The 12,283-nt window shown below is 36.6% G+C and overlaps 1 protein-coding gene across 2 annotated transcripts in view; it reads left to right on the forward strand.

The window, feature by feature from the left end:
• The window catches only part of LOC129754611 (uncharacterized), a 32,334-nt gene that overhangs the window by 19,606 nt on the left and 445 nt on the right, over positions 1-12,283 (forward strand). Inside the window, exons 3-6 of one of the 2 annotated variants that reach the window (XM_055750763.1) lie at positions 804-933; positions 4,237-4,657; positions 4,729-4,872; positions 11,968-12,203. In XM_055750763.1, the coding sequence (XP_055606738.1) occupies positions 804-933; positions 4,237-4,657; positions 4,729-4,872; positions 11,968-12,203 (931 nt within the window). Of the gene's footprint in view, positions 1-803; positions 934-4,236; positions 4,658-4,728; positions 4,873-11,967; positions 12,213-12,283 lie in introns of both variants that reach the window. The other variant, XM_055750762.1, reaches the window with a different exon arrangement.

The following is a 12,283-nucleotide window of genomic DNA, read 5'->3' on the forward strand; positions in this document are numbered from 1 at the left end:
CATGGACAATTCACTTCAGTTTTTACTCCTCAGCAGTCAGAGGATCTCGTCAATCACTGCAGAGCGCTGCACAGTGCTTTTTACGGTCTGACTTTCAGTTATTTGCGTCGCTTCGCCTTTGCCTTTGCTGAAGCGAACAGCATTATCCATAAAATCACTGTTTTATTTTAACTATTGTTTATGAAATAAAGGTTTTGTTGATTATAATGATTCAAGACCTCACTTACACCGGACCAGAATGGAATACAATGAGCTTATTATATGCGTACTCTTGCCCCACCTCATGCGTACTCTTGCCCCGCTGGTGGGGTAAGAGTACGCTTTGGTAATTTTTGAAAAATATGATTTTTTTATCAATGTTTACAAACATAATCAAAACTTTTAGCGTCATACAATCAAGGTAAAGAGCCTTACTTTAATTTGGTTTAATTACTATGATCGATACTTTGTTCTTTGAAGAGATACAATAAATACACGACTAAGTGCGTACTCTTGCCCCACTTTACTCTATGTAATTTTCAAAGCAAATTTGTGACTTTTGATTGCTTGTGATTCTATCTCTGCATTAAAAAGTTACGGTTGACGTCGCGACGGTGTTGCATTTTTGACGAGTACAGTCCTTAGAAGAAGAAAAAGTACATCGATATCCGTTTGGCATGATTTTTTGAACGTGGCATCACGTGCAGCTCGTTCGTTTTTCGTTTCTCTCTCTTAAATTTATTCACTCGCCGGGTTCAGGTGGCATTTTATTGAAAAACATCTTTCCTCTATCGGTGACTCTTGTTCCCTTTCTTTTTTCACAGATACTGTATGGTTCATCTGAAGGCGGATGCAGATGTCGAAAGAGTTATTCAGCAACTTTCCAACATATCTTTTGGCACCGGAAAAATAAGCGTCGAGCGAAAGACGAAAAATATCGAACAGAAGCCAACGGTGAGTCTAAACGGAGGCCGTTATTTATTATACATACGTGAGCTGCTCGTGTTTGGACAGGATGTTTGTTTGGTTTTTGTGGCCGGGAGTCGTCGGCAAATGTTGTTTGTGTGCTTTTGTTGACATTTAACTGTTGGAAATGTTGCGAATCTGGAATGCGGTTTTAGCATTATTATATGTGCTTAATTTATAGCTCCTGGGACTCCGGTACCTATGTTAGTACCTACTACTTGGCTTGGCAGAGTTATGAAATGTTAATTTTTGCGCATTTTATAGGGGATCGATACTAACGAAATTTGGGGACACCGGACAGGGTATAACTAGAGTAGAGTCAACTCTTTCAATATGTCGGTACTTTCCAGCAGCATTGGGACTGTTGCCAAATTACAACAAGAAATTTATGCACACGGCACAAGAGCGCTGATATATGGAGATTTATATGACGTGCAGCGTATAGCGATGCACGGCGTGTTTGAAGAAGTTGATAAACGGAATAAAAATTAGAAAATTAGATGCTCTCCCGAGCAGACTTTGATGCCTAAATATATAGGAAAGTGAAACCAAATTTAGCTATCAATGCCAAAATGATAGCATGATTAAGTATTGAATTTTCTCCGATTGCCAGATTAGGGTTCTTTAGGTATCAATTTGTAAAAATATGATGGCAAAACCACATCAAAATAAAGCATCCACAGCAAAATGATTGCACATTTTGGTATTAGGCTTTCAGTGCGCAACACCCCCTTTAGACAGGGTATATTAAAATAGTCATAAAACCGCATCGAATAGTTGGTTTTACATTGTTTTTCGATAAATGATTGACAATATGTTAATCTATCAATCCTTGTTACTGAAAACTGTTTGACTAGCAGTTGACAAAAGTAACAGGCAGCAGCAAGATAATCTTTAAAACATGAGAAAACTGTAAATAGTAGACCTATATTTCTAAAAAATTTCAATTAGGTAGCCTCATAAATCCTTGGTCAATGTGCCAAAAAAAAAAAATGATTGGCAGCTAGGTCAAAGAACTACCTCTTTTCTGGATTGATTGTTTGAGAAAAAAATCCCAAGTTAGGATGGAGACCCATCCATAAACCCCATCTAAAGGCGGGGTTGAAAAAGTACGACAACAATTCGAAAAATATACACAATATTTTCTTTTCATATAAGTTAAAGTATCTCAGTTATTTGTGAGCCAATTCTAACAAGAACTACATACAAATATATAGCTTTAAATCAATGTTAATATGTTTCAAAATTAAGGAAAAAATTGTTGAATTGTGTAAAAACTGCTACCGAAAAACTACTTACCTCTAAACTCGCCTTTCGATGTCAAGCTGTCCTCTCAACTCCCTTGTTTTTTCATCAATAACTCAATAACATCACTAACTTTCGATTTCAAGCTGTCCTCTTGACTAGCTTAGTTTCTAATCAATTACTCAGGCTGTCCTCTCAACTTGCCTTCAAATTTTATGCTGTCCTCCCAACTCGCATTATTGTTTCTAAAACGTTCAGGCTGTCCTCTCAACTCGTCTTCCAATATCAAGCTGTCCTCCCAACTCGCTTGAAATTGTTAACGTGATCAAGCTGTCCTTACGACTCGCTTCATATATCATTTTTGTTCTTATTTCGGCATTATTTCATAAGCCGTTCATTTTCCAATAAAAAATCTAACTACTTCTCGTTAAGCAAGACATTGAATTACTCATTTTACTACGTTTTTTTGCATAATGGATGATCATAAAAGTTTTTGATTTTCAAGCAACTTTGATTATCATTTTCTCAACGTGAACCGTTTGTTTTCCTTTTTCGGTTCGATTTTCTTTATAATTTCTCGATTAACTAAGATTACGAGAGATTAGCTGTCACGGTCGCCAAATGTGCAGACCTGTCCGGAGCTCCGAAGCTCATATGCAAAACCGGTGAACCGCCGGATTACGAACTACTAGGGGAACACGCACACTGATTGACTCGCTCGCTTGATCGCCGACTGACTGACTGACTTCCTACACGCTAAGGACGAATTCCGCGATGTCGGTTTAATCCGTTCACACACTTATGCTTATGCAATTTTTGAAAAAAAGCGTTACAATTTTTTTCTCATCTTTGAAGTTTCTAGTGGAACAAAAGTTGTTTGTAATAATCAAACTAAGCTTCAGTGAATTTTTCAGCGAAAATAAAATTTGGTTCTAGACGGTTTCAGACATCTAAACAAGGCATCATTAAGGTTTCATTTATTTCCATATAGAGGGGAAAAGTGAGATCAAAATCATACCATTATTTGGTGTTAAATTTTCTGTGATGGAACATCGTGATAAAATATAAATCGTAAATGATTATTTACGTATCGCTTCACGGCCTGAAGGCTAAGATCAAAGTGTACAACAATTATTATTTTCATGACAAAAATTGTACATCTTCGTACTGCTTACCAAAAATTCACAAAAATCCATAGACATGCGACTAATTTCCTCCAATATTTGTACACCCACGGAAAAAATGGCAGCTAGGTTGGTTGAGGAAATGAAGAAATATCTGGTGAATCACGGCAAAAGTGTGAAAAATTCGGTACAGCTAGTGAAACAATAGGATTGAAAGTGCGAGGCGGAATCTTGGTTCCATTTGATGTCTCCGCACTCCGCACTCCGCACACACACAAAATAAGTTCATGTTCCGGGGTAAGTTCTACAAGCAGACATTCGGACTTAGTATGGGCAGCAAACTTTCCCCCCTTCTTGCCGAAGTATTGAAGGGCGACTTCGAAAACAATCTAGAAAAAAAAAAGAATTTTTCATTGGTCGTGCAGAAATAATGGGGCTTATTCTGCGACGCGAGTGACGTGACTCACGAAATTTCATATCGTTTTGCTGGCTTAAATAGCCTCTCTAGTCTCGAAATTTTCGTTCGTATGAGCTGCTATTGATCTTCAGAACTCATCGATACACAAATTTCTTTGCCAAAGCATTTTCTGGAGTCAGGACGAAGAAGTGAAATTTCGTGATTCACGTCATTCGCGTCGCAGAATAAGCCCCAATAAAAATACTAGGTCCTACAATGAAAGTGTAATCAAACTGAAAGCTCGACTTTAATTTTTTTTAAAGATTTTAAATCAACTTCCTAGAAGCTGATGAGAAATTGTAAAAAACTCTGTTGGTGGTTGAATTAATTTTTTTTTATTAAATACTTATATGTAACACACCGTGACCACTCATAGATTATTCCTTGTTCTATGGAATGGCCGTTACCCATTCATTTCTCTGTCTGTCTCTCTCTCGTTCTCGTCCTGTCCGTTTTTTGTTGCAGTCCAAACCGGAAGAGATCGATCCCCAGACGCTGTACATTGGAAACTTGCCGAATTCGGTGACCGTCTACACGGTCAAGCAAATGTTCCCGGCTGCCAGGCGCATCGACATCGGCCACGCACAACGCCTGAAGCACACGCGCTACGCTTTCATCCGGTTCCACAATGTGGCGGAAGCGATTTCCGCCTTCAAGGCCAACTTCAACAAGGTCATCGATGGCCAGAATGTGATCATCCGGTTCCGCCGTTACAATGCACCAATTGCCATGCCGGAGGACATGAAAACCCCCAGGACCACGAAACGACAGAAAGGCCAACCGGGTCAGCTGTTTGTGTCAATCGAGCAAAAGCCTGGCCAAACTAACATGAATGGTAGACAACAACAACAACAGCAACCGACAGCCGGTGAAATTCATCCCTCAGGTGGGCTATAAAGTTCGATTGCTGAAGGGCGGGGGTGGAAATCGATAGCTAATTAAACGTGATTTTTCCAGACACGCTGAACACCATCAAGACGGAAATTCTGGACGAGGACTGCGGGGGATTCGATGTGTATCAGCCGATGCTGAAAATTGAACCCCCGGAACAGTTTTGCGACAATCTGGAAACCGACGAGGACGAAGATGAAATCGAGGATTGTGAGTATCTATTAGATATTGCAAAAAATGAAAATGTCATTGAAACTATGAATGGGGCAATCACATCTTTCAACAAAAAATGGGTCTAATAATGCTAGCTCATCGGCTTATAATTTTGATTCAATATGCTAACAAGAATGGAAACAAAAAACGACCAAATACTTGACTAAATGATGACATTTTCTAAATTTCAGCTCAATCGAACTTGATTCAGGAGTTCCTCAAAGCGTTTCGGTTTTTTGACTCTCAAGAATCAGTTAAGGGGAGACAAAATGAAATCAAGAAAATCGAAATTCTCATTTTGTTGCCAAAACGCCTTGGTCTGGATTAAAAAATTGTTAACTTTAGCCGATAATCGATTTTCTTTCGTGTTTTGAAAGCTTGGCTTCAATACTATGATTTTAATGCGTGTTCTGAAAAATTAGTTTTCGTGCAACTAGTTAGATTTTAGACTGTTTTGACTGTTTAGAGCATTTCGATTCATTATAGTTATCGACAAAAGATAGTTTTTAATTCTGTGATTTGTGACACACATTCTGTGACCACATTTTGCTCAAAATTCTGTAATAATAAAGATTTTTCTGTGATTTTGGCAACATTGTACACGTACCGTGCTTTGTTGTTTGTTTATTTGTCTGGGATTTTAACACTATCGTGTTATTCATCTCTACAACAGGTACCGTGCAAAAAACCGTGTTATTTGACAAACACCGTTTAACCCCCATGCTAATTCCGAAACTCTGAAATTTGAGACAATAAGACAAGTAACTTGGGAATTGAGACCTGCAACCTGAAAAATGAAACCTGTAACCTAAAACCTGGGATTTAAGACCTGAGACTTAGAAAATGAGAGTTGAGACACGAAACCTGACCTATATATGATATGAGACATTAGACTTAATCGATTTGAGGTCATTGTTGAATTTCTCAAACCCTGGGGTCTAAAATGTTTCGTTTTGGTTAAAAACTCATCCATGATTATTTGCAGAATTTTAAGTAACGTTTGTATGGGTAAATTCTAACTTTTTGGTTTGTATGGAATATATTTTTTACTGAAAAATTAACATCATTTTTGTTTCTTCTGTGAATCCAAAACTGCTAATGGTTTTTGTGCCAATTCATAAATTCTCTTAAGGAAGACTGTGACTCCGTATCTTATTTAACAAAATGTTATTAGCTTAAGATTGCCAGGATTTTTTCAGTACCTAGGGGAGATAAGGGCATAATGGCCACCTTAAGGAAAACGCTTAATTAACCATAGAGAACAGCTGTAATATATGAAATACATCATTGTTTCGTGTTCAGACACTCAAATAGTCTATTGCCTAATTGGATGAAACTTGCAAAAGTAGATAAAAACGTTTAAAAATGCATTTGAAAATTTTTGCCGAAAGCTGAAAACCAGTCACTGTAGAGGCAATCCCCCCGAGGCAGTATGAGCACCATTAATGAAGGCATAATGAGCGTTTTCTGCCGGGGAATCTAGCAACGAATTCGACTCGATGAAGTCAACTGAGTAATAGAGCTACAGCTTAACTCGTAGCGTCTGACGATTTGGCCTATTGGTTAGATTTCGGAGAGGTAATCAGTAGGCTCGAGTTCGATTCCTCGTCGGGGTGATTTTTTTTTCATTTATCACTCATGATCATGATCGCACTAAACGGTGAGGCGTACATTCATCAAACAAAGCAATAACAAAATAATCTAGGTCTGTTTGTAGAATTCAAAGAATGAACACTTGCATTATGTCTCTGGTGTTTTGTTTGACGGATGATGCTTTGATGCTATTAGCCGTAGATTGTAACAATAAAAAAATCAATCATGAATGGTATGTGCAAAAAAATCCCCTTGAACAGGAATCGAACTCGAGTCTACTGATTACCTCTCCGACATCTAACCAATAGGCCAAATGGACAGACGAAACAAGTCAAGCTGTAACTCTACTATTCAGTTGACTTCTTCGAGTTGAATTCGCTGCTAGATTATACGGCAGAAAATGCTCATTATGCCTTCATTGATAGGGCTCTGTTCGCCTCTTGTGAACGAATTAAAGTAAAAACGCGTTTTAAAATTGATTAAAGTGAAAAATCAAAAATTTAATGATGTTGAAAATTGAGAAACAATGTGTAGATCATGTTGCAGTGCGTACATTTCAGATCAAGATGATTTAAAGGTCATAAAAGCTTATTTGGTGGTGCTCAAAAATTATAATATTTTCGTCACTTGAGAACCTAGCTGGTTATTATTTGATATTTCTGTAAATATGAAAAGGATATTTCTTTTTTGGTAGAAAAATTAATACTATAGACACATTCCACCGTGACGTGAAATCGCTTTTCCGGACTTTTCTGCACTGTTATCATTCTAGAAGTCAACCAATTTACTTGAAAATGAAAAAAAAATGTAGCAAACGGTCGCAAATTGAATTTCCTTCAAAATTAATATAATTTGGTCATTGTAAAATTTAAGTTGTTTTTGTTGTGATTGATTACTTTTGTGACGTGAATTCACGCTAGAATTAACCATTTTGGACTTTAGTACATACAACTTTGATTTTCTGTTCTCTCTGTGAAAATAGAATATCGATGTCTTCTAATGAGTTGTAAAGAATTCGAAATAAAAAAAAAATTGATGTACGAAGCTTTTCGATTGAAAAACAACGAACGAAGCTATGCTTATTTGAAGTTGTGACGTGAATTCACTCAGTTCAAACAGAACAGGGTAGTTGACTGAATTCACGTCACGAATATAAAGTTATACCTGTGGTTATACTGAACCATTCTTTGGAGCCTTCAGATTTTATGTACAATTTTAAAAAAACGATATTCTGTTGTTCCGACATTTACAATCATAAATTTTCAGTATCTGCCCCTATTTTTTCCTTATTTTGATTGGCACTTGAATAGCAACATATTGAGGGATCACATGTTAAAATTACTACTGTCTTCATTAAATGATTCACAAAAAAAATTTAATTTTTTTTTCAATCTTTTTGTAGATTTATTTGAAAACAATGAACTTATTAAAAAAATCTACTGAATTGTGCTCGATTTGTAAAAATCCGACCATCTGGAGGGTAAAACAGCTTTCAGAGCATATTTTTCATATAAAATTTAACAAAAAATCAAATTTTGTGACGTGAATTCACTCGTTCGCGCTGTTGTAACTCAGCTAGATTCCAACCGATTTCTATAAACTTTAGAGTTTTAGAATTGTCTTATCATTTTCAAAGAAAATCTCTTTTTTTATTTAAAAAATGTCATAGTTTACTCGTAAAATTAAAAAGTTCCCTTTTTCTGTGACGTGAATTCATTCATTTGCGACTGTTTTTGTTAGCTTTTCAAATCAACTACATTGGATGTAAACAAATTCTTTTCTCTACAAAATGAAGCCGTGTTTTTTGGCTTCAAAACATACTAAAAATATTTCCAAAAAAAATTCATCTATATATTTAAATTAATTATTTTGTAAAGTTGTCCAAATAACCACTTTTTCCAACAAAAAAATTGATTTTCAAAATCATATAAATCATGGTTAAAAATACTTTTTTCTCTTTTTTCCGTTGGTTAAGTGTGATTTGATTTATCAAAATTATAGACAATTTTAAGATTTTTTGATACGCGAACGGATAAAAATCACTTTTGAGCGGTACAAGCGCGTGAAATGTGTCTATAGGTAGTACGAAACAAGTGAGGCCCTTGGAGCCAAAGGGGTATAAGTGACAAAATGGAAAAAAGCGAGATAACCATCTAGAACGTATCCTTGACTGTCAATCATCATATGCTATTTTAATCATAATTTTATTTCATTATTTTGTTTAGATGTCGTTGAAAAAATCCTGCTAACTCAAATTTCCTTTTTGTTTGGAGCCAAAGGGGTATAAGTGCTGCACTTATACCCCTTTGCCTCCAAAGTCCATTAAACTGATGTACTTATACCCCTTTGCCACCAACCCTTACTTGATTTCATGAAAGTAATGTTTTTTCATCGGGACCAAAAAATTTTAAAATAAATGTAATTCACTTTTCTTTTGAATAGCTGATGATGTTTAAAAATTTACCATCAACTGTGATTCATCTGATTGCATTTAGTGATAATTCTAGTAGAAAATAAAATTAATATATTTAATTATTTTTTCTATTTCAATAACAAATTAGCGGATCACAAATTCCTGATTTCTGGATATATGGAGTGTGTCACGGATTAAAGGCTTATAAAGTACAAAAAAATGTATTTGTACGAGATAATTGGGTTAATATTGAAGCGCCTATCGTTAATTTACTGTAAAAAAGAACAACTCAGAGTGACCGCAAGTCCCATTCTAATTCCCAATTGATTAGGCAAAGACGTACAAAACACGTGGTGATTGGAATTTAGTGGAAAATACCTTTCACGAATTATTATAAATTAATCCTGGGAAAAAAATCGTTGTTTGGAGAGATTTACTAGAAGTTGCCAAGACCAGGTCGATCTTCAGCCATGAAATCTCTTAACCTACTGTACCAGAGTATATTTCTCATCAAAACAACAAAAAATATGTTTATACGAAAACTAATTGACTCTTGTAGCAATGAATATTTATGGTTTCTTACCCATATCAACAAGATAAAAAAACATGGATGTGAAAATTTGTTGGTGGCAAAGGGGTATAAGTGAATTTATTTGGTGGCAAAGGGGTATAAGTGCATGTGTTTGGAGCCAAAGGGGTATAAGTACCAAATTTAAAAAATATGTGTCGCCTCAATAAACGTCAAATAAACGTTGTTTTTTTGGAAAATGTTGTAAAATGCTTTGTTTTTATTTAGGAAAATCATTCACATGAAAAAAATTCATAAAAAATATCTATGGAATTTACTGGAACACAACGAAGTTCAAGAGCTTTTTTCTCGAAATCAGCTTTTATGCACTTATACCCCTTTGGCTCTAAGGGCCTCAAGTCCTTATGAAAATTTGTTAAAGAAAATTCGTACTTATGTAGAAAAAAGGAGTGCTCATTATGCCCTGGGTGCTCGTTATGCCCTTATCTCCCCTATCCGGGCCGGACAAATCCGGGCGATTTTTTATTAGATTTCAAAATTGACGACCGAAATCCGGGCAATATCCGGGCAAACTTTGTCAAAACCCAAAAATTGTTGAACAAATATCAAGAAAAAAAAAATGTTAAAAAAAAAGGTTTTCGTCAAAGTACATCGACAAATTTTAAATCGTATTAGAGGCTTCCAAAAAACCTTTCATGATAATTTTTTTTATAAAACTTGCTCAAAAAATTCGTTTTGGAGGCATAAATTATCAATTGTTAAAACACAATTTGTTTTTTTTGTTTTATTTGCCAAATAAAGTGAATAAATCCGGGCAACATCCAGACATTTTCCAATGAAATCGGGGCAACCGGGCCGGGCCGGACTGTTCCGAAATTTTGTATGAAATATCCGGGCAAACCCGGATAAAACCGGGCAATCTGGCAACCTTATATTAGCTGTTTAGCAGCGGTGAGTCTTTTGGCATTGAAAAACAATAAATTCAATTGACATCACTGGTGGTGGCTTGCGAAGTATTGCATGAAAAGTATTCAGTGGTTATGGATTTTGGATTTCTTGGAGTTGGAGTTTCTTATTTCTTGGCCAGAATTATAAGTATGCTATAGGGATTTTTTTTTATTATCTGACAATTTGCGCCGGTGGTCTTCAGATCTTTCCCAAAATTGAAAAAAAAAATTGGTTCATTTATAGGTCTTAAAAACACATGTATTTCCCACGATGTCAGCAGCGTGCGCTACCTGCATATGTGAATGCATTTGTTCGACCATTGTTTTTTTATGCCAAAAAAGAGGTTTGTTTTCATTAATTCTTTCATAACTCTTTCATAACTCTCGATTCATAAGAATCGTAAAATCACGACAATGGAAAAAGACGGAATTGACTAAATTAGCACAGATTTTTATGGCTGCTGAGGCTGATTGTTTGATATGATTTGGCCTTCCGGTGGATAAAGACGGAATGGCTTTGGAAGCACAGATTTTTAGGATTCCTTCGGCTGATTGTTGGTTATGATTTGGCCATCCGGTGGACGAACAGAAAGCTTCTGCTTCTGCTAATTGTTTGCTTTGATTTGGCTTTCGGTGAAAAAACCGGAATTGGCTTTGGAAGCGCAGATTTTTAAGGCTACTTTTGCTGATTGTTTGCTTTGATTTGGCCTTCCGGTGGAAAAAGATGGAATTGGCTTTGGAAGCGCAGATTTTTAAGGCTGCTGTTGCTGATTGTCTGCTTCGATTAGGTCTTCCGGTGAAAAAAACGGAATTGGCCCGGAAGTACAGATTTTTAGGGCTGTTGTTGCTGATTGTTTGTTTTGATTTGGCCTTCTGGTGGAAAAAGACAGAATTGGCTGTTGCTAAGAATGTTTTCGGATTGTTCTGGCTCTGGTAAACTGTTGAGATTTGTTTCATTGTAGCAATCGATGGGGCAAATAACAACATACACATCAATAACAAACAAACAAGTAATTGTAACTATGGTTCACTATGCATATCTAAAGAACGGCCTAGTATAAAGAACGTAAAGTAAGAAATAAAAGTATTCCAAGTTCTACCAGCAAGTAGTAAAGTCTCTCCTTTCCACTGCCCAAAGTGCTATCTGTTTAACATAACCAAAAGCAGAGCTACAGGAAGAGCACAAATTTAGAGGGTTTGTATCGTCGGTTTTGTCGTTTTCGCTGCTTCAAAGCAACTTACGCTTTTGAGTAAAGCGTTACGAGTGGTAAGGATAATTAACTCATGCTCATGCAAATACAACCATGTCATTTCACACTTGACATCTCACTTTTAACGTCTCATGTCTCATTTTTCACTGCCCATGTCTCCTGCTCACGTCTCACTTCTGACGTCTCATGTGCAGAAACTAAGGGCCCCATTACATAAGACGAGTCGAGAAACTCGATTCGACTCCAGTCACTGTCGAGTCGAGCGAAATATCGTATTACGGTAGTCGAGTGAAACAGCTGAGTCACGAACCTTCAGGCTATCAGTATTGCACAAAATATGTACCAACTTTTATCTGATATTTAATCTGAAAACCATTCCATTCCTATTTGATTCTTTAGTTCTAGAGGAAGATGAACAGGAGGATCTGAATCTGGACGAAATCAGCACCGACCGGAACTACTGTGAGGACAACGACACTGATCTGGGTGCCGTCGATGAAAACTACTGGACGCTGGAACAGCTACGCAATAAGCTCTCCAACAGCGACGAAGTGTCAACGTCCGCATCGGATTCGATCAAGAGCGACATCTTCATGGAGCACGAGTCGATCACCATTACTAGCTGCTCTACTACTGTAAATAAGGTTTGCCTGATTATGAATTGGGTTTTTGGTGTTGGGACGTGATTTGTATTGTGTTCATTTGTGTCGTTTGT

This window comes from Uranotaenia lowii, chromosome 3, assembly GCF_029784155.1.
Source record: "Uranotaenia lowii strain MFRU-FL chromosome 3, ASM2978415v1, whole genome shotgun sequence".
NCBI classification, from domain to species: domain Eukaryota; kingdom Metazoa; phylum Arthropoda; class Insecta; order Diptera; family Culicidae; genus Uranotaenia; species Uranotaenia lowii.